The sequence below is a fragment of the Erpetoichthys calabaricus genome, assembly GCF_900747795.2.
Source record: "Erpetoichthys calabaricus chromosome 1 unlocalized genomic scaffold, fErpCal1.3 SUPER_1_unloc_27, whole genome shotgun sequence".
NCBI classification, from domain to species: Eukaryota; Metazoa; Chordata; class Cladistia; order Polypteriformes; family Polypteridae; genus Erpetoichthys; species Erpetoichthys calabaricus.
The window spans coordinates 1,749,115-1,773,179 of NW_026261593.1; the positions used below are offsets into that span (position 1 = coordinate 1,749,115).

Below are 24,065 nucleotides of genomic sequence, written 5' to 3' on the forward strand. Positions count from 1 at the left end.
CGTCTTTATGAAGTTCTACTTTGTCTTTTACTCATTGTCTTTTAATTCTGAGCTGGATTGGACATGCTTTTTTTCAATTCCACTTGATCTGGGCTGATAATTACTTTCCTTATTTTCTGAATTTGCACCTCGATTATTCTTTTTTGCTCTTTTTTCTGTCCAACGCATTGACTCTCTTTTCTCTGCGCTGCTTTCTTCTTCGCTTATATGTCGACATTTAATTTATAACCCCTTTCCAGGTACGTTGGGCGTGCAGTGGGTGTCAAAAAGAAGGGGGTCAATACAATACAGTACAATACATAGAACAGAATAAATCCTCAATACAGTATAAAAATAAAAATTCTAGAAGTACGGAGTAGAATTTCACATTAGATGATATCACATCATAAGATTTGGATTTGTTTTAAGTCCCGGAGACCTCATTCATCAAGCTGCCTCCCCCATTTTGCCATTCCACAACTGAAATAGTGCTAATCCGATGAAAGGACCCCTCATTCCCACGTCCCCATTCATCAGGGATGACTTTACTTTAGGCAGGCAATCTACAATGTAAAGAGATTATTATTTTCTTGTGAATTGTTACATATGCATTATTTTCACTTTTACTTTAAAAACTTTTGTAAAAACAATACTTGTTTCTTTATTTCCTGCCCTGCGCGTGTTTATATCTCTTTCTTCCCAGACGTATAATACTGCTCGTGTTGTGAACGGTGTTGCGGCTGAATGTACGCTAAGGATATGCCTTTGGATCATTTGCTGTCTTTTTGCTGCTTGCTAGCTGCATCTTCTGCCTGTCGCATGTCGTTGTTTTAAGAGCTCCGAGCACATGATGCTTGCCTGCCAAAAGCAATCCAACAACTGCTAGATTAGAGGTCTGTAGACTTGTTTTAAATGATGGCTCACTGGTCTTGTGTGATGTTGTAAAGGCAATACCTGTCTTTTATTTCTGGCCCTGGGCGTGTTTGAATTCTTTCTTGCAGGATGTATAACGCTGCTCGCGTTCGGCGGGTGGGTGGGCGGGCGGGCTGGCGTTTTGTTCGCTGTCGCGCTGCCCTTCGATCTTTTTAAAGCCTGTACAGTTGCTGTCCTTTTTGCTACAGCCCTGGGACAATCTCTTGGCACCAAGTCTCATGTTTACGGTCCCCGCGAGACGCACCGTGGCAAGTCTCCTTGGTCTCGCGGGTCTTTAAAATGTCTTTCGAGATTATCACGTATTGTAGCCTTGCATTTGCTTTCCATTCCAGGATTTTCTTTTATATATAGAGAGATATGTTGTATTTTAGTCTGCATCAAGGTTATTATAGTTTTGCCTTTTTATATTAGTTTTTATTTCTATATTTTTTCTGACCTTACTTGGAAATTCGTTTTAGTTTTCCTTCATCGTGTATTTTTAGTTTTAGTTTAGTTTTTATTTCACAAAGACATTTCTATTTTATTTTTGTATCTATTAGTTTCAGTTTTAGTTTTAGTAATTATGGCATTGAGCTCCTACGGAGTTTAGTTTTGTGTCACAATCAGACAGAACTGTACACTTAACAGCTTTGGATACGAGTTTAATGTTAGTGGAAGCTTACTATACTACAGTGGTGTGAAAAACTATTTGCCCCCTTCCTGATTTCTTATTCTTTTGCATGTTTGTCACACAAAATGTTTCTGATCATCAAACACATTTAACCATTAGTCAAATATAACACAAGTAAACACAAAAATGCAGTTTGTAAATGGTCGTTTTTATTATTTAGGGAGAAAAAAAAATCCAAACCTACATGGCCCTGTGTGAAAAAGTAATTGCCCCCTGAACCTAATAACTGGTTGGGCCACCCTTAGCAGCAATAACTGCAATCAAGCGTTTGCGATAACGTACAATGAGTCTTTTACAGCGCTCTGGAGGAATTTTGGCCCACTCATCTTTGCAAAATTGTTGTAATTCAGCTTTATTTGAGGGTTTTCTAGCATGAACCGCCTTTTTAAGGTCATGCCATAGCATCTCAATTGGATTCAGGTCAGGACTTTGACTAGGCCACTCCAAAGTCTTCATTTCGTTTTTCTTCAGCCATTCAGAGGTGGATTTGCTGGTGTGTTTTGGGTCATTGTCCTGTTGCAGCACCCAAGATCGCTTCAGCTTGAGTTGACGAACAGATGGCCGGACATTCTCCTTCAGGATTTTTTGGTAGACAGTAGAATTCATGGTTCCATCTACCACAGCAAGCCTTCCAGGTCCTGAAGCAGCAAAACAACCCCAGACCATCACACTACCACCACCATATTTTACTGTTGGTATGATGTTCTTTTTCTGAAATGCTGTGTTCCTTTTACGCCAGATGTAACGGGACATTTGCCTTCCAAAAAGTTCAACTTTTGACTCATCAGTCCACAAGGTATTTTCCCAAAAGTCTTGGCAATCATTGAGATGTTTCTTAGCAAAATTGAGACGAGCCCTAATGTTCTTTTTGCTTAACAGTGGTTTGCATCTTGGAAATCTGCCATGCAGGCCGTTTTTGCCCAGTCTCTTTCTTATGGTGGAGTCGTGAACACTGACCTTAATTGAGGCAAGTGAGGCCTGCAGTTCTTTAGACGTTGTCCTGGGGTCTTTTGTGACTCTCGGATGAGTCGTCTCTGCGCTCTTGGGGTAATTTTGGTCGGCCGGCCACTCCTGGGAAGGTTCACCACTGTTCCATGTTTTTGCCATTTGTGGATAATGGCTCTCACTGTGGTTCACTGGAGTCCCAAAGCTTTAGAAATGGCTTTATAACCTTTACCAGACTGATAGATCTCAATTACTTCTGTTCTCATTTGTTCCTGAATTTCTTTGTATCTTGGCATGATGTCTAGCTTTTGAGGTGCTTTTGGTCTACTTCTCTGTGTCAGGCAGCTCCTATTTAAGTGATTTCTTGATTGAAACAGGTGTGGCAGTAATCAGGCCTGGGGGTGGCTACGGAAATTGAACTCAGGTGTGATACACCACAGTTAGGTTATTTTTTAACAACGGGGCAATTACTTTTTCACACTGGGCCATGTAGGTTTGGATTTGTTTTCTCCCTAAATAATAAACACCATCATTTAAAAACTGCATTTTGTGTTTACTTGTGTTATATTTGACTAATGGTTAAATGTGTTTGATGATCAGAAACATTTTGTGTGACAAACATGCAAAAGAATAAGAAATCAGGAAGGGGGCAAATAGTTTTTCACACCACTGTACATGGTTTATTATCTGGTTTTGTTTTTGTCTGATAAAAACAAGCATAATCAAAACTAGACACTGAATATGAATAATTTTACACAATTTTATAGTTTTTAAAATATTTTCTCATGAAAATCACGGGGGGAAGAACAGGGCTGTTAGGCTTTAATCAGTGTGTAGACCCCACCTAGCTGTAGTGAGGGAAACAAAGAAAAACAAGTATGTAGTGTCAAGGTTAGGGGCAGTGAGACTTGAATAGCCCAACATAAAGGACAGTAAACCCATAATGAGCACAGCAAGATCAGGTAATAGGAGTACAGACAGGCATAAAACAACAGAGAAAGCATCTAAGATTAAGAACAGTATATATATTATCTAAACCTGTTTATCCAGAGTAGGATTACAGGAAACTTGGAGCCTACCCAAGCAGGTTTGGATGTAAGGCAGGAAAAATCCCTAGTATGCAATATGTATGATAAGGCTGATATTAAGAACAAAAAGAATATGATATTTCAACTATCTGTTTTGAGAGAGAGAAAAAAAAATTGAAAAAAGGGAGACAAATATTTAAAAATATAATTCTGCTAATGGATTACTTTCACAATATCAGGTATTTTGAGTTGTGAATATGAACTAAAAAGATAAATTAATAAATTTAGAATAAATAGAAAAACCCATTAGTATGTTTAGTTTTTCATCACTTGGCAGACTCTCTTTGCCTACCTACCTTTGTTTGTATCACTTCATTGTTAAATGATGTTTTTAAAGCAAAAGTGATTGGTCAGTAACAATATGCTGATCTTATATGATGACTTAGTCAGTGTCTCGATCAGTGCCGTTTTATTTTCAACAACCGGGAGTGGCCTCCCCTCGACTTTCTTGTATACTCAGATGTGGGGATGGATATTTGAGGATTAAACCGCAAGACAATGATTATATTTTTATATTATGTACATTAAGGAACCTTCAACAACAAATCAAATTAATAATATATAGAACAATTAGGTTCAGGTAAAGCATGACCCCATCTGGGTGATGGATTTGGCCCAAAAGTTAATACAGACCCACAATTGTGGTGTAACAACCACATGCCGAATTTCATCCATCTATACACACACACACACAATTCCAAAAAATAGTATTTTTGGACTCTGGGAGGTCTATGACGTCAAGATTCATTAAAATATCGAGGTCGAATATTTTCATGATTACTGTACTTTCTCTATACTTCGTATATAAGAAAGTAAAAATGATTTCCTCTTTGCGAAGTGACAGGTGAATTGCTGTCAACAAAAAGCAGTCACCTGAGAAATAAACTGAAACGTTACTCACTCGTGATTTTTCTGTCCATATAGTAAACGTTTTGTTGACCAGCACATTCTGATTTCAGCCATTTGAATTACATCTTGATGTACAACAAGCACAAAGAAAGGCGGCATGTAAATAGCTTTTTATTTCACACACTTTATGCACCCGCGTTCAGCTCGCTCTGTCACCGCAAATGCTGTGTGAACACCCGCCCTCAGTCACCAACCGCCATTCACTGGATGAATATGTGCGGGCAGTTTGTGTTGGATGAATTTCTGTTTTAGAGTTAAAACATACAATGGTTAAAGACTAATGGCAAGAATATTCATTCAAAAACGAAAACTAAAAATATTTTAGTAAATTATTACTTTATTTCAGTTAGTCTTTCCAGCTACTTTAATAGTTTTCGTTTAGTTTTAGTTTTTCATTTCGGTTTTGTTAATTATTTTATTTCAGTTTACGAAAATGTTTTTTAAATAATAGTTTCAGTTTTGATTTTAGTTTTCGTTAACTATAATAACCTTGGTCTGCATTATTGTCTTTTATTCTATTTGAATGTTTTGTATATCCTGTGTTTATCTTTATTTAGTAAAGATATTATTTGTAGCCAATGTTATATAGGTCCTGTTGTTCTTTTTGAATTTTGGGTAGGGTGCTGTAAAAATAAATTGTGCTCTTATTAGTATTTTTATTTTTTTCTTTTGATGGCCCATTGTTTATAATAATAAGTGACAAAAACTAGAGCAGTTCTATATAACACAATTAATATATTGCATAATGTAGTGTAGAATATGTATTGCCGTTTTCTTCACATACATGTTTAAAAATATTAGATTGGCTTAAATGTTTATTCTAAATTGGTTTAGAACAATATTGCACACATGCATAGTACATTTTAAAAAACGTAATCACTTTTATTATTAACGTTTCACTAAACTCTAACGTGGTGTGAACATTATAATTATATTGTATAGTTTGTTTCATGAATGTAAACGATAAACTATTTTCAGTTAACACAGATCTTGATGATTTTAATTTTTTCGACATGTTAAATGGTTCCCACAGATCCGAACACAACGTAAATGTTAATAGTGTATTTCACAGAAACGATCTGTATTGTTTAGTTTGATGTATGACATGACGTGATGGCAGAAACCCTCTGAACTTCACAATGATTCGTATTATTTGGTTTCTAAACGGGTCTTTGACCCGACGTTACTTTCCAGGCTTTGCCAAGACCTGCCGAAACCTTCCAAAAGTAATTTTACGAAGTCAGTCCTGAAATGAAGGTGATGCCACTTCCGGGTCTAAAACTGCGGTGACGTATGGTGCTGTGGCTCTGCAGGTGGATGCTGTTCCTCCGCGGTGTCCAGTTCAATGACAGTCACGGAGGTGGTGAGCGGCCGGCCATTAAAAGAATAGTGAGGAGTCAGATTAGTAAAAATGAAAAACAAACTGGAGTCCATGACCGTGGAGAAGAGTCTTAGAGAATACGAGCTGTGAACAACAGTATCTGTATTTACACACACGGCTTCAAACCTGCTTGACCCAATGCCGATATTTACATGCATTGCTTGAATAGATACTTAAATGTGTGTCTTTTTTCCCATTTAACTTGTATATAATATGACAAACTCACATGTTTCAGTGCTAAAGCCAAACCAGTAATGTCTGTTAGTGAGTATTAGAGAAGTTAATAGAGATTTGAGGTTTGTGTTACTGCCTTACAGTTCTGTCAGAATGAACTTGAATCTCAGCCTGTTTTTTAAGTCTCTATGCAGTTTCCATGTCTGCTCTTTTATTCTTATTTTCTACACTTCTCTAAAGATGCTCTGGTTTAGTGGCCTGGGAAATCTAACTTATCTTGGTGTAGTTATGGACTTGAATGTGAGTGTACCCTATGGAGGTCTATAGCTGGTTCCTGCCCTGTACAGGAACTCTGGTTTCCTTCCTATACCCCAATAACTTCTCTTTGTATTTGTTTTGCGCTGGACCACGGTGGTGAGGTTAAGGTCCATATGGCTACTTATACATGTGACTTTATCATTCTGAGCCAACCAGGCTGTGTGGGGCACCCCATGTGCCACTCTTAGGTGAACACCACTATCAGGACTGGCATCCTTCTTCTGGCCAAGACCCACTTTCATATAATCAGAATATTCTTGAATTTCAATAATGAGCCGCTTTTACTCTGCGCCCCCCCCCCCCCCCCCCCCTTTTAGGTTTACCCATAGCACACTGGTCCGTCAGGGTGGAGCTTTAAGAAAGACTGAGGCACACAAGGCCTCCACCATGCCAATCTCACAACACTGGGTGGTGCTGCTGTTTAATAGGAGTTTATTAATGTGTTAATTACTAAAATATTTGTGATGTGTGCAGAGTGTACTTAAACAAGATGAAGCTGATAAACTTGAAACTTGTTTCAAAGTTGTTGAAAATGACAGTTGTTTTGAAGAACATTTTTGTCCTGGAGCATGTCAGATTTCCTAACCACAGTCGCTGATCTCATCACCTGACCACGTTAATTTAAGCAATTGTTGTGTGCCAACCATTTAGCAGAGTCGTGGTCAGCCCTGTTTCTAACAGCCAATATTTTGCTGCTGATGAAGCCCAGGGTGTACAAAGGGTTATCAGCTGTCGCTCTTCAGCAGCAATCTTCGCCCTTTAGTTTATTTTTTCCCCTTTTGTTTTGCTATCTGATACACGAAACAGAAAGAGGAGCATCTCTTATTTTTGGTAGGTTCAAAACCTGCAGTTTCTTATTCCTCTTCACTTAACTCTGTGCCTTCTACTTCAGGTAAACATTCACTGGTTGTCTGCTCTCCTGCACACACAGTCTGCCCCTAAGACTAAAAACAAAATCAAACCTGTTTAAATTTATCTTAGCGAATCGCAGGCTAGTTGAAGTCAGACATTGGGTGTCTCACATTAGGCGGCCATCTTTACAGTGACACACCGCCAACTGCCTCCATCTCGCTAAGATTCTGTAAATGAAGGCTGTGACTTAAATACTGGTTTTGGATTTTGTAAGCTTGGGGCAGTTTCACATTAGACAAGTTGACCAGCGATTTTAAGTTCCTCCTTCATATTCCCCTGTTTTTTAACATAATCCTCAGGCCCAACTTGTATAAACCTTCCTTCACATAAACTATTAACAAAATTCTGTGATCCTAACAGTATTGAATGTTCAATCAAAGTAGTGAATACTGTTAACTCACAACTGTGCAAGATGGTTGTCTTATTCTTCTAGCCTGTTGGGCCCTCCTTTCATTCCTAAACTCATTTTACAGCTAAAGTGATGAGTTACTGTCTGATTGCTATGAAATGTCTGCCTTGACATCAGCTTTAACTAACAGGATATTATAAAAATCAAATGTCTTTAGATCTGAATGATGGCGTTTTAATGGAATTGATTCCTGTTTTTTTCCACAGACAGAGAATAATCTGCCATTTACTGTAACGTTTAAATGGATTATAATATGTGAAAGTGGAGACGTGAGGCTGACCTGAATATCATGGAGGAGAGGACCATAAATGTTAAGGAGGAGGACTGTGAGTGGGAGAGTGTCCACCCCAAACAGGAGAGTCTGGACATCAAGCAAGAGGACAGTGAACTGGGGTCAGTGAGTATTAAAGAGGAGTGTGTCAGCACTGAGATTCACAACTGTATGAGTACTGAGAGTGACAAGAAAGATGACCTTCATTATGGAGATCAAGATGGAGCAGTGACCGGATTAGTCTGTTCTCATAGAAGACACTCTTCATCTCCGGAGTCTTCTATCAATGTAAAATATGAATCATTAGAGTCTGACACAAAGATGACTGAAGGAATATCATCTCCTAGAACTGTGGAAGGTCAGCTACCACCTAAGACGTCATCTAAAACAAGTAAGTGAAAAATAACAAATCAGTGTACGTTTTAGGGTCAGGGTCAGCTTGGCTGAGATACTGTTGAGCTGTCGGCCAGTTCCCTGAGAAGTGACATCAACTAGCAGATATAAAGTGATGACAAAGTAGAATTTCTTCAGTGCCAATACGTATCATTGGCTCTCTTTAAGGGAACTAAAATACAGTTTGTACATCATAGCTCTAATATTTGAGGTGTCATGTTTGTCACATCAATGCACATTATAATAACAGCTTGGTGAATTGAATTATTCTTGCGATTTGTCATTTAGCTGGTTTGACTGCCTTTTCCTTCTTGATCGAGGGTGTCGTCATTTCCCAGTTTCTCTAAAATGTTGTGTATGTATGGGTCAGAGTTACTGTAAATATGTTTGTTCCCCTGTCAAGATTCTTTAGTAAATCATGACGTTTGTATGGGAGGTTGCATACACACGTTTCGAGTCCACTTTTATGTGTATGCAAGCTTTATAAATGAAGCCTTAGGACCTTCACTAGCCAATCTTTAGATAGGTCTCAACCCAGGCAGCCTGACCCCAAACTCAACAGGATGCTTCAGCATGCACAGGCCCAAAATGGATTGTTGGCTTAAAATAGTTATAATAAAGCACTCATCAAATGTCAGTAAACAACTGAAGGACCACCTCTCTGATGTCAAATATATATGCTGGGGGTGGTCCTTGAGGAGTGATATTGGTGTAACCTCACCTCTTAGGGTCTCATCCACAAAATACAAAGATATTTGGGTAATTAATAAACAACACAATATAAACAACATGAAATTACATAATCAGAATGAAAGGGCAAGTAATATATGAAAAATATGGAAAGCACTAAATAAGCTAAGATGTTCTTTTAAATACCTGTATTTGCTCTCCCAGCTTTACTTTTATCACCCTTTGTTATAATTTCCCAGCTTTTTTTCTCTTCTCGCTTTATTATCTCCTCTTGACAATCTTAAACAGTTATCTTGATGTGATGTTGGGACAGCTTAACTGTTAGCTAAACTAACAAGCTTGATGGACTGATGAATGGTCTCCTCTTCTCTGTTACATTTCTTATGTTCTCGCTGTGTATGTTCATGAGCAGATCTTTATCGAGAAGAGACGGCTTTGCAAGAACCCACGTTTCTTTCCTTTTATTTGTCTGAGTGCCTCTAAGCCACACCTCCAGTCTCCTCTCATCGTTTGAACACCTGACTTCACGGGACTGTAAAGGTTTAAATGACTAGTTCAGCATGAACAGTCCAGTTGTTTGTGTGTTATGAGTTCAGGTTATTTGTGTTTGTCTGTGATTGTTGTGTAGTTGAACATCAGACCACATTCTCAGGAGGAATTTGGGCAAAAATTCAGGAGATGCCATAGGGTTCAAACTTTTTCTTGCATCTGTAAAGCAATTTAAATTCTATTGAAGATTTTAAGCAACACATTCTCGGAACTGCTTAATCCAACCAAATGTCCATCTCTGTGCATCTTTAGCTAACAGTCTTGTGTTTGACCTGTTTGTGTTTTGTAATGTGTACAAGAACACGGAGACACAGTTGGCAACCAGTTTTGGGTAAATTTTACACAAACATTAAGATGTTCTTTACACAGAGAATAACAGAAAATTGAATAAGCAACCAAGTAGTGTGGTTGACAGTAGGAGTTTAGGGGCTTTCAAAACTTGACTTGATGTTATTTTAGAAGAATTAAGTGAATAGGAATGGTGAATGGTGGGCTGAATGGCCTGTTATTGTTCTAATAGAGCTGCAGTCACCCGAGAGAAAATTAAGGACTTGTTGTTGCCTTAGCTCTTCACTTTATGTATTGCTTCATCTTCCTTTCTCATATAGCAGGCCTTTTTGTGCTTTTCTTTAGTATTGTTTAAGTTTTAATTTCTCCAGCTTTGACTTGTCTGTCATTTTAATGGTAAATGTTCATGTTGCTCAGCTAGCGCTGTATTTAAGCTGATGGAAAGAGAAAGACATTGAAAGTGGAGTTTAGATTTTCATGGGACTTTTTAACATGTACACACTTGAGAAGTCTTGGTGTGTTAGAATGTTAATGTTATTTATTGATTGTCATGAGTATCACGTTGTGTTTAGTAAAGATTTACTCCATAATAATCATGTGATTATTGTGACATCATATTGGTGATTGTGTTAAGGTTGCCTTGGGCATTTCTGGATTATTTGAAATTGCAGAAGAAGTCCTGTGTTTGTGCTTTTTCAAACAGATTGTTTTCTTTCTTATTTCTTCATTTAAGAATTATGTGCTTTCTTCCAGTTTGACTTTCAGTTCTCCATTTGGCTCATAGTTTTGGTATCCCCTGATTATTTTCTTCTCAGTTAGTATCTTTGCCGTTATACTGTTTACAGTATACACATTATAATCTACGCGGTATAGAGTCTGAATTGATCATGTTCAAGAACTCGTGAGTAACGACCGCTGTAAGGAGCTCTGGACAGGAGCTTGTTGGTGTTTGTCATGATGACAGCCCTAGTAGTCTTTGGAGGATAGCAGTACCTTACAGCATCGCTTAACACTAGAATTACCAGAGCCTACGAAAAAACTCGTAAATCCGTCCCACCTTAAATCGCGTCTTAAATCCGTTTGCACCTCTCCGCCAGAATCCTTTGTCATCTAAATGTGCTGATAAAGCTACTAGCAGCCAGCTATTCCATCCCCCCACCGACTTAGAATGAACTTCTCTCCTAGCTCAAGCCTTGCCTTGATTTGATTACCTGGGATTGAAATGGAGTTTTACAGTGGAAATAATTCTAGCGTTATTTGGAATACACGCATTTCATGTGTGTTCCATTTCTATAGTTGGCTGTGCAAACACATTTTTAAAACAGAAACGTTTTTCATATTCTAATAGTAAATGACAAAATGTAGGCATAAACTATATAACGTATGAAGCCTGAAGTCCATATATCAAAGAAACACTTTCACAAAAGGTACAAATAAAAGAACACGTGCGCCTTCATGCAAAAAAAAAAAAAAAAAAAGCCGCGTTAGCATGCCACATTGACATTCTTACTACAACCGCCGTGGTGGCGTAATGGTATCAGCCCCTGATTGGGAATCAGAGGGTGGCGAGTTCGATTCCGCACGGCTCCACTTTGAGAAATTAACTGCTCTTATTCTTACAATTTTAGAATAACAATATAAATTTGATTTCAGTCTGTAACAGCCGGTGTAACTTATGATACTGGTAAAGGTTAGCTTTTTTTTTTTTTTTTTTTAATTCACTTTTCATTCTCGCAGTCACATTCAGAATCAATCCATACAACCCCATCTGACACAGCTGGTTTCACATAAATAAAAGTGCACTTTTATTCAAGACTATAACCGAAGAATAAAGAAAGCAAGTTACAGTTGGTGGTTGATACAACAGCTTGCGTGGTGCAATGTTAAGAACTGCTGATTTCCGATCCGTGCTATATAAAATCATCACATTCAAATATTAACAGTTCCCACACACCCCACGGTCCGCCATTCCTACATTTACAACATGTGTACTTGTTGCAGTGTACACACCTCTCTGTGCTATGGTTCCTATTACAGTGAATGAGCACCTGACACTGTACTTTCTTCCCTGGGGGAAGCTGAGGTCTTAGAACGGAAGTTTGTTGACGCTGTATCATCTTTTCTTTTTCCATCGCCTTTTCCTGTAAGAAGCGACGACGAAGTTCCTCTGCAAGGTGAGCCATGAACACTCTTCTTTCCTCAGCGGACCCCGTGCATGCCTTATACAGTACGTGTGCGTTCATCGCTGCTAGGTCAAGGATGTTGTACAACACAGCAACCGGCCACCTGCGTGTTCCTGTGCGCACTGAACAAGCACGCGCCTTCTGGTCCATGATGTCAACGCCACGCTGGGGAAAAAAGAAAGACAAATATATGTGACATTTTGAAGAAATCATTTTATCACCAGAAGAGCACCAGAGTACTTCGTCACACTAATATTTTTTTCATTAGCATACCTTCATGTGGTTGTAGTCTGTGACCGTGTTTGTTTTTTTTTTTTTATCTTGCCCAATCTCCACATCATGGTGCATTGTGCTGAGAATGCAGACAGACTTCATCTTTTTGGGCACATACACTGTCAGCATGGCACTGGGAGATCTAAACACCAGCGTGGAGAATTGTTCGTGTACTGAACTGACTTTAGCTGCAGGTGGAAGTTCCCGTCGCACTTTATTCATGGTGCCAAGCAGAGCTGTATTGCGGTGCAGCAGTCTATTAGCCAGCGAAAGTGACGTGAAGAAGTTGTCTGTTGTTACGGTTCTGCCTTTTTGGATTGCGGCAGATTTGGAGACAAAGTACATGTGCAATGCCACTCCTTATTTAGGAAAAGATCCCAGTCGTCCCACGGGAGAAAGACTTTCCGAGTCTGTGGTCATAAAGCTTATGGAGCCATTTCTGGACAAAGGCAGAACCGTAACAACAGACAACTTCTTCACGTCACTTTCGCTGGCTAATAGACTGCTGCACCGCAATACAGCTCTGCTTGGCACCATGAATAAAGTGCGACGGGAACTTCCACCTGCAGCTAAAGTCAGTTCAGTACACGAACAATTCTCCACGCTGGTGTTTAGATCTCCCAGTGCCATGCTGACAGTGTATGTGCCCAAAAAGATGAAGTCTGTCTGCATTCTCAGCACAATGCACCATGATGTGGAGATTGGGCAAGATAAAAAAAAAAAAACAAACACGGTCACAGACTACAACCACATGAAGGTATGCTAATGAAAAAAATATTAGTGTGACGAAGTACTCTGGTGCTCTTCTGGTGATAAAATGATTTCTTCAAAATGTCACATAGATTTGTCTTTCTTTTTTCCCCAGCGTGGCGTTGACATCATGGACCAGACGGCGCGTGCTTGTTCAGTGCGCACAGGAACACGCAGGTGGCCGGTTGCTGTGTTGTACAACATCCTTGACCTAGCAGCGATGAACGCACACGTACTGTATAAGGCATGCACGGGGTCCGCTGAGGAAAGAAGAGTGCTCATGGCTCACCTTGCAGAGGAACTTCGTCGTCGCTTCTTACAGGAAAAGGCGATGGAAAAAGAAAAGATGATACAGCGTCAACAAACTTCCGTTCTAAGACCTCAGCTTCCCCCAGGGAAGAAAGTACAGTGTCAGGTGCTCATTCACTGTAATAGGAACCATAGCACAGAGAGGTGTGTACACTGCAACAAGTACACATGTTGTAAATGTAGGAATGGCGGACCTTGGGTGTGTGGGAACTGTTAATATTTGAATGTGATGATTTTATATAGCACGGATCGGAAATCAGCAGTTCTTAACATTGCACCACGCAAGCTGTTGTATCAACCACCAACTGTAACTTGCTTTCTTTATTCTTCGGTTATAGTCTTGAATAAAAGTGCACTTTTATTTATGTGAAACCAGCTGTGTCAGATGGGGTTGTATGGATTGATTCTGAATGTGACTGCGAGAATGAAAAGTGAATTAAAAAAAAAAAAAAAAAAGCTAACCTTTACCAGTATCATAAGTTACACCGGCTGTTACAGACTGAAATCAAATTTATATTGTTATTCTAAAATTGTAAGAATAAGAGCAGTTAATTTCTCAAAGTGGAGCCGTGCGGAATCGAACTCGCCACCCTCTGATTCCCAATCAGGGGCTGATACCATTACGCCACCACGGCGGTTGTAGTAAGAATGTCAATGTGGCATGCTAACGCGGCTTTTTTTTTTTTTTTTTTTTGCATGAAGGCGCACGTGTTCTTTTATTTGTACCTTTCGTGAAAGTGTTTCTTTGATATATGGACTTCAGGCTTCATACGTTATATAGTTTATGCCTACATTTTGTCATTTACTATTAGAATATGAAAAACGTTTCTGTTTTAAAAATGTGTTTGCACAGCCAACTATAGAAATGGAACACACATGAAATGCGTGTATTCCAAATAACGCTACAATTATTTCCACTGTAAAACTCCACTTCAATCCCAGGTAATCAAATCAAGGCAAGGCTTGAGCTAGGAGAGAAGTTCATTCTAAGTCGGTGGGGGGATGGAATAGCTGGCTGCTAGTAGCTTTATCAGCACATTTAGATGACAAAGGATTCTGGCGGAGAGGTGCAAACGGATTTAAGACGCGATTTAAGGTGGGACGGATTTACGAGTTTTTTCGTAGGCTCTGGTAATTCTAGTGTTAAAGAAAGCAGTAAGGGAAACTGTCAAGTTGACGAATGAAGCCTTTCATGTAATTTTAGCAGGGACATCTCCTGATGTGAATGAAGTTAATCAAAAAGGTGACAGACGTCTGCAATTGGTTAATAAAAACCCACAGAAAGAATAATTAAATAAGACTTCATTTGCATTCATGAACTCATATTAAATTTAATATACAGTAAGACGCAACACATTTAATTTCAGTTAGCATAGTGCACGTCCATGAATATTATAAAGGGCTGTATAAGTGAGACTGGTGTGTGATAAAGCTGACCAGTCCTGGTTTCACCTGCCACTCCTCATCCAGAGCAGACACTGATACGAGTAATGGCTCAGATCTCGGGTTTCTTTATCTTATAATTTTTCTCCTACATAACTTGTGCTCCTGTGGGTCACTGCATTAATACTTCACTTTGTTCATTCTTCTGTATTGCTTTAGTGATTTAAATAAGCTATTTTTGTATACATTTTGCATTTAGGAGTCCGCATGATGCTCAATTGAATAATGGCTATGCTTTAACAGTACTCCATGACACTATCCTGCGTATACTGTTTTTACAAATTAATCTCAAAAATGTCTCATCAGAGCATCAACATACCTTTTGTTATATTGGTGTGACATATGAATTGTTCAGATCGGAAGACGCACCCTGGTTATTTGCATTCAAGGCCAGTGAAGAAAGCCCAGAGGAGTTTGATTGAGGCTGGCCTGGCGGCTGATAACTCTGGAGCAGTTTCCACTGTTAATCAACTGATGGGCTTTATATCGGAGCAAAATGAAGTTCTAAGTGTGACCTTGAATGCATCAGAAGAGAGGAGGTTATCTGACCTTCATAGTGATATTGTAGAAATTAGAAATGAAAAGCAGAAACTCCTGTCAGTTTTTTTTCAGGTCTGTACTCCAGTGCAGCAGCATGACACAGAGAGTATTCCTTTTATGCTGAGACCCAAACTCACCATAAGAAATTTTACAGACAATAAGATGGAACAAGGAAAGGCAAAGTCAGAATTATTGGAGTTCCATATAATAAGAGTGGGAAAATGTTTGGCTTTATAAAGAAATAATGGCTTTTTTGGTTTTCAACCATTTCTAATTTCAGGCCGGGCACATAGAATACATACCAGGCAAAATGACATGTCTACGTCCAGTCTGACTGAGTTACTATTCTGAAAGATGCACACAAAAATTCAAATGTAACTTTTGAAGGATGGAAGGTCTACTTTTACTCCCAATTATTCAGTCAACACCACACCAACCCCACAAGACCTCTTCTCTGGTGATCAAAAAGGCTCCACAACTGGATCTTTCTGCTTTCCTGATTTGTCTGACAAAGCTTCAGACTTCCTTCACTATCGGGCAGCGGCATTTCACTGACCCTCAACAGACGCTCGGTGTCCTTGACTCCTTCATGTCACTGGTGTTTGGCTGCTTTGACTGTTTTATGTATGATATACCAGTACTGCCTAGACATTTTCCTGAATATTGATTCATAATGACTACTTCCTTTTTTTTTTTTTTCATGTGTGTATTTCGTGTGTGTACATACACATGTGATTAGAGAGTCATTGCGGGTTGTGAGGGGTCAGGACACGAGCCTTTCATGGTACACATACCCTCAAGCCACAATTGTTTAATATTTGCTTGCATGTCATATTTATCTTAAGATGTGTTTTTTCATATTTTCACCACATTGACTCTTGTATTGTGAAGGTTGGGGTGAGGATGAGATTGTTTACATTTATTAGCTCTCTCCATGTTTGCCCACTCATAATCATAACCTGTTGATTTTTTCCTGTGTTTTTATTTAACTCTTTTAGGGCTAATTTTTTTTTTTTGTTTTTTTTCTCCCAGGGCTGAATATTTTTCCAAAAACTAACATTTTTTAAAAAAAAAAAAGAACACAAAGCAATTGTTTAACATATCAAATCAACAAAAATATTTACTTTTGACAAATGTTACTGTCTTGTATGTTGTATGAGCCTGCATACTCTATGATTTCACATACATATCACATACATTTTACACAGCAAAGTCTGATCTCGCTCAAAGCAGCCAATTTCAGTCATTGCCACATTGCACTCCTTACAATACGTGTTGCTTTGGTGCCTCCTTTTCAATTGTCTGTTGCTGCACTTTCTAACATATATTGTTAGTGTGTACTGTAGAGAGAAAAGTCACCCATTTGCCATCATGCCATGCCACTGCCACCAAGTTTTCTGCTCGCATGAAAACAGTATTGTCACCTCTTTTCCTCTTCAGCCTGTCTGGCCTGTGTCTCCTGTTCACCCTCACTGTGCCACAAGCTCCAATTCCCCTGCTCTGTAGATCTATGAACAATTCTGGGCATGTATAAAAATTGTCCAAATGTACACAACATGACCCAAATGTTCATAGCCCTGAAGTAGCTCCTGCACAACCTGACTTATCAAGGAACAGTTTTCTCTTTGAAAGAAATTCTTTCCTGTATATGTAATTACTTTCAGGCAGAAACCAGTGTTTGCTTCTGCCAGTACAAAATCCTTTATGCCATACTTTCTGGGCTTGTCTGGCATATATTTGCAGAAAAAAAAGCATCCCTTTTATTTTATCATAGATTCATGCATAGACAAATCACGGCCAGGCTGATAAAATTGTTTCTATGTTGGTTCCACAATGTCAAGCAGGGGCTGAACTTTATGCATGGCATTATAGCCTGGCTCACCCCATGGGATTTGCTTCTTCGTATCACAGAAGTGAATAAAACTTTGCAGCACCACATACCTATTATAACGCAGCATAACCTGTCCAAAGCCACCAGGGGACAAAACACGTTTGGACCAATGCTCCCTGAAGTTACATCACCAGTTCTGTCCCATCTCTATTTGTAATGCCACAGCGCACTTCATCTTGTCTTTTGTTGTGGGTTTCCACTTTGAAAAACGAGAATGCGATGCAAGCGCAGCCTGCAATTCAAAAAAATTCTCTGCCTACCTGTTTGTCTCTTCTGACAGTACCTGAAAAACAGCATCAGGAGAGAGCAGCGTGAAATAGCCCAGCAGCTGGTGATCTGTCGTGTCCAACAGCAAGCCATGCCGTCTTGTGAAGTCCGGTAGCCAGTTCAGCTCCCACAGATTAATGTCTGGGTATTCCTCCCACACGAACCTTGCCGTAGGTGCATCGGCTGCGCGAATACGCTCAGCTGGCAGCCCATCAGCTGGTGCGGCATCAGCTGGTGTCCGATCATCTGATGCCGGCTTCTCACTCTCTTGTTCGATCTCCTGATCACTGTCAATAAAATCAGATTCTGAAAAATCAGAGTCCGACTCAGCAAAAATGCGCAAAACATTGTCTGCCAAGTGTTTTCTTTTCTGCACTTGCTTCGCTCCCTTGTGACATGTCGATGCCATCTTGCCTTTGTTTACATTTCGCAACTCACGCACACGCAAGGTTTAGTTGCCGAGTCAACGAGTCTAGCATTCCTCCAAGCACAGAGTGAATAACTGTGACGTGACAGTGAGTTTTATCGCCATTAACAGCTGATTGTCACCTTCTATCTCTGGATGTCGACTTTTGTCGACATTCGCCGTCAACCCCTCTTGTCGACATCCACCCTAAAATAATTAAGTGACCGCGGTTTAGATCTTTTTCATATACGGTTTAGGGGTGGGATTCTGGAACTACTGTCTACATTGTACATGATTGCTGGTTGGGCTACTGGGTCAACTCGTTTGGCACCTTGTAACGTATTTCACTTTTTCAGTTACAGTTCTCCTTTATTGCTGTTCTTTGTTTTCCTCTCTCCTGTCTAATCTTGGTGTCTTCTCTTCTACTTGTAAGCACTCAAGTGTTGCCGATTTATTATCTTTGAGCTTGGCTGATGCAGCCTGTTTTCAAGATTCGTTTCCTTTGGTTAAAGACATTCATCGAGCTGTCTCCACGTGTTAGTGTGTGGCAGTGTCCTTCTTGGCCACTAGTAAAATAACATGGAGTTTTGGGCCGAGTTCACTATGCTGTACCTCTGAAGGTTCTTGATTCTGGAGGTGTTTCAGAGGCAGGTTTTATTTTGTATTGATGGAGATTGGTTGAAGAAAACTCATCTGTGTTGCTGTCTATGTCCCACATCCATAGAATAACACATTATATTCATCCTTTCCTTTCTTTGTGTGAATTTCAAATAATCATCGGTATGGGTGCAAATGCATTTATTAACTCCCTGCTCGATGAATCACCTTCCCTGTTTAATCAGCATTTTCCTCCCTCTTCACAGATGTTTGCCAGATTTATTATGGATCTAAACTCGATTGATGTATTTGTATTCTTGTCCTCATTGTCTGACCACCACTGCATTACGTTTCAGCTTTTTCTCCCCTCGTCACCATTTTAATTTGGATTTCATTAAACAAACCTCTGCTAAAGTTGAGGAATTTATACCTCTAAACAAAGACTCTGTTTAAGATCCACCTTGTGTTTGACTGGCTATTAAAGAGCATATTCAAGGCCTAACCATTGCTAATGTCTCCAAATATTCTCACTCGGCATTCAATAGTATTGACAACTTTGAGAATTGTCTGAATGATCTTTTAAATTCACACGTTTTTCTGATCGAGTCCACAAGCACAAAATGACGCTAATCAGAGAGAATGTAAATGACTATCTTGTGCAGAGTTGAGAATTCATTTCAGGTGCACTCGTTGCTATCCCTCTGGTGCTAAACTGAGCGAGATGTGAGCTCTTAAACTGCACAGATGAAATTTGTTAGCCTCCATGTCCTAAGTCGAGCAAAAATATAGTGATAGTACAGATATATAGATAATATTACTAACTAGTGCTTGGAAATTAATAAGGTTTATTTTTTTTTTTTTAACTTTCCCCTCTGCTGAACTCCCGTCTTTGGAGTGATTGATGTGTTTTATAATTTTATTAATTTACCAAAACTCTCACAAAATGATGCTGCTTTTCTGGAGGCCCCTGTTTAGCTGAAGAAATTAAATACATTACAGTGATCCCTCGCTATATCACTCTTCGACTTTCTGAGAACTTCTATCTACCCCACGATGGCTCCTAAACGTGCTGCTTTTTCTAAGCCTTCTGACAATGAAACTAAGTGCCGGAGGAAGATGCTTACCATCCAGGACAAGGTGAAACTATTGGATATGATCAATGATGGCAATACCCTACAAAAGCCTCCTCACGCATATGAAAAGACAGCGCCAGCAACTGCCTATCAAGATGTTCTTCAGCCACGCACCCAGACACCCACTGCCTACTCCTAGTACTCCTTCAGCGGAAGAAGACAACGACGCACCTGCTGAAGATACTACATCACCTTGTCATGCTTGGGTCAAAGATTTGCACAGAGACACAGGAGGTTGTAGAAAAAAAAAGAACTTTATTCAAAGCACTGCAAACAAACATTTGTCTCTTTTCAAAAGTTTAAACGTGCTCCATGACAAGTCAGAGATGACAGTTCCTCCAGGAGCAGTGAATGTCTGAGAGAGAAACAAAACAACCAATTCCAAAGCTGAGAGGCGCTGCACAATACTTTTAAGTAAGCGGAGTACCGCGTGAGAGGGTTATCGTGCGTTATAGCGCAAGTAAGAAGGGTAAGGAGCAATGTGAAGGTAGACTGTCAGCTGTTTCAGGGGTTTTCCCAAGGGCGTCTGTGTCCTCTGAGGGTGCGATCAGCGCTCCAGCTTACAACCTGAAGACTCTCCTACTGAGCTTGTGCCTTCATAGGTTAGTGGTTGTGTGTAAGAACTGTGTGTGAGTGTAATTAAATGTACAGTACCATAATAATAATATGATATTTGTAACGTCTAATATGTCTTATTTTCTCTTATTTTGTCTAATATAGTGGGTAATACGAGTGTAATGGTGACTAACGGGTGTTATTTCATGTCTAGAGGGCTCTAATAATGTTAAAAAACGTATTTAGATGGTTGTAAACAGGTTTTCTATACTCTTAACTGCGAAAATATTCGATTTATAAATAAAGAATCTTACTTCGCGAAAATTCATTTATCACGGTAGAGTCTGGAACGGATTAACCGTGATAAACGAGGGTTCACTGTAAATGCATTTTTAAATCCATTTGCAACAAAAAAAGCCCCTGACGCAGGTGGTATGAAGACAGAAGTATATTTTGCATTTCGGCCACAAGTGTCCAGTTTGCTGTTTCAGGTCAGGTGTCACGTGGGTCTCTGGGATTTTTCAGTGACCTGCATGTTTTATTCCTTTAAATTTTACTCTGTTCTCATTGTATATTAAAATATTTTTGCTTTACTATCCTCTGCCTCTTTTTAAAATCAAATTTGGCTTTGGACTAATTGTTTACAAATATTAAGACACATTCTGTTTAATAAAAGTTTATTTCACATATTTGACATGTCACTCTACAATGTAATGATGGGTCATGATTATTACTTTCTACCTGCAATAATTAACAATATATAATGTTATAATATTTTAAGAATATGATGACAAAATGATGATGCCATTCTGTAATGTAGTTAAAAAAATCAACAATAGTCATGTGATCTATTGATTTTACTATTTTAACTTCTTAGCTCCTATAATTGTGCTCATGTGGTGAGTAGTTTCAATACAAATGAAAATAATGATCAAGTTGAGTCTCTATTCACTTGCTACTTAAGTCTTATGATTGCTTATGCTTATCAAAGTTTGTTCATAAATCAAACCAATATTTATTTAATGTTGTAAAATAATGTCAGTATGAAAGCGGTGATTTAAAAACTAAAATTTTTTATCTTTTAAACTTTATACAGGAATCAAACTTCACTGCTGTTCTGAATGTGGCAAACAGTTTTCAAGAAGATGTACTCTTCAAAGGCATCAAAGAATCCACACAGGAGAGAAGCCATATGACTGTTCTGAATGTGGTAAAAAGTTTATACAGAGAAGCTGTCTTCAGATCCACCAAAGAATCCACACAGGGGAGAAGCCATATTGCTGTTCTGAATGTGGCAAAAAGTTTAAACAGAGAAGCTGTCTTCAGATCCACCAAAGAATCCACACAGAGGAGAAGCCGTATGACTGTTCTGATTGTGGAAAACAATTCTCTTATAGTAGTCAATTTCAGATACACATTAAAACTCACTCAGGAGAGAAGCCGTATTGCTGCTCTGAATGTGGCAAAACATTTTCACAGAGAAGCAGTCTTCAGAGCCACCAAAGAATTCACTCAGGAGAGAAGCCATATTACTGCTCTGAATGTGGTAAACAGTTTTCAGAAAGAATCGCTTTTCAGCGCCACAGAATAATTCACACAGGACAGAAGCCATATTGCTGTTCTTTATGTGGCAAAAAGTTTTCACATAGAAGCAGTCTTCAGAGCCACCAAAGAATTCACATGAGAGAAAAAAAATGACAAAAAACTCCCCCACCTTGCCCACAGATGATCACAGTACAATGCTAAGCAGTAGAAGAAAGAATTCATAAAGTTTAATGAAAACAAAAGAGATGTAATTGGGGAAGCTACAAGTAAAGTGGTAAATACACTGCCCACCTCCAACAGCCTGATGTGGAAACAGAACTTACTCATGCATAGCTTATGAGGAGCGAACTAAGACCAAAAGATGTACTCCTCATCATAGATGCAGAAAACCGTGTCTTGGACACAAAGTGGTTCAGATCAAAAATAGAAAAAAATAAATAAATATCCCATAATTGTCCCTTCTGTCACAAAGAGCTAGACACAGTCACACATCTTGTTGCTGGGTGCGAGGTACTGATTACTGAAGGATTTTACACTGCACAGCACCACAAAGTGGCCAGGCTCATTCACTGAAAACTTGGTAAGAAGTACAACTTACCCTCACCAGAAAGACACTGGGACCACAACTCAGACCGCACAATGGACAATGAGGAGGTGCAGGTCACTTGTAGCACAGCAATACTGACTGACTGAAAAATAGAGGCCAGAAAACCAGATGTAAGAAATCCTGGATAACAGAAGTATTAGCTCCTAGTGATTACTCAGTCCTAAGAATGGACAGGCAAGAAAGAAACAAAATACCAAGAAATGCAGTCTGAGATATGACAAATGAAATGTGGACCGAAAAACAAAAACAGAAGAAGTGCCTGTTGTTCTAGGATGAACAGGACTGATAAAGAAAAACGTTCAGGCCCATCTTGACAAATTACAATAACTCCTTATGACCTGCAAAAAGAAGCCTTATTAGGAGCTCTGTAAGCCGTGCTGTTTCTTTGAAGGGCAGGTGATTGGCAGGATGATGCCGGACTTCGTCCTGTATCCAAACAGTGCCATTTTTCGCCTTTACGCCTGGTGAAGCTGCGTTGTTCTTATATGTGAGTGGATGTTTCTTGCGGGGAGGTCTTCTGTTCTCTTTCTCCGATCCGATTTCACCTCTGTTATAGCGTGTCTTAATTTGAAAACAGCAGTGTCAGATCGGGGCGAGTGTGAATGCAACAGAGAGAATAAAACTGAATAAAAAACGCTAACTTTGACAAGCACTATAAATTTACAGCGGTTGTTACAGATGCAAATCAAATGTATGTTTTTATTGTATAATATTAACAATAATAGCAGCTCTCTACTCAAAACGGTAAACTTGAGAAGCTGCCAGCATCAAACCCAGAAGCTCTTGATTGGGAGTCAGCAGTTCTTAGCATTGCACCACGCAAGCTGTCATAACAACTGCCTACTGTAACCTGCTTTCTTTTTTCTTCGGTTATATTCTTGAATAAAAATGCACTTGTTTTGTTATACTTGTATTTTTTGTGAAAGTATTTATTTGATATTTGGACTTCAGACTTCACACCTTATACACATGTCGTAAAGACAGTCCTTGGGTGTGTGTGGGAACTGTTAACATTTGAATCTGATGATTGTATATAGCACGGAACTTACCTCTCTTGCAGCAACATGTGGACACTGGCCAAGATCAGAACAAAAAACCAAACGCGGTCACTAACTACAACCGCATGAAGGTATGCAAATGAGTATAATGTTGCATTAGTGCAAAAACGTTTTCCGAAATGTACAATACAGGTCATAAAATGAATTTTTCCAAGTATCATATATACCTAAGTGTCTCTTTATTTTGTCAGTGACATCATGGATCAGAAGGTGCATACTAATTCAGCGTGAGCAGGAGCACTCAAGAATAAAACTAAACAAAAAAACAAATTGACATCCACAGTCATTCTCAGTCACGCACACCACTCACATCCACGTCCACAGTTTTCCCAGTCCCAGTCTCATTCGCACACAAGATCTGACCCAGTTTTCAAATAAAGAGGGGGTATAACAAAATAGGTTTGTTTGTTATACCATGTTTTTATCTGAAAACGGCGTCAGATCTGGGGGGGGGTGTGGGAGCTCGAACGTGAGTGAGAGAATAAAACTGAAAAAAAAAAACGCTAACTTTAACTATAAATTTACAGACGCAAATCAAATGTATGCTTTTATTGTATGATATTAACAATAAGAGCAGCTCACTACTGAAAATGGTAAGT

General features: G+C 39.2%; 1 protein-coding gene across 2 annotated transcripts in view; it reads left to right on the forward strand.

The window, feature by feature from the left end:
- Positions 1–22,663, forward strand: part of LOC114642003 (zinc finger protein OZF) — a 1,360,360-nt gene extending 1,337,697 nt beyond the window's left edge. For both annotated transcript variants that reach the window (XM_051921845.1, XM_051921846.1), the window contains one exon: positions 21,499–22,663. In XM_051921845.1, coding sequence (XP_051777805.1) covers positions 21,499–21,954 — 456 coding nt within the window. In that variant the 3' untranslated portion in view covers positions 21,955–22,663. The remainder of the gene's footprint in view (positions 1–21,498) is intronic.
- The last annotated feature ends 1,402 nt before the right edge of the window (positions 22,664–24,065 follow it).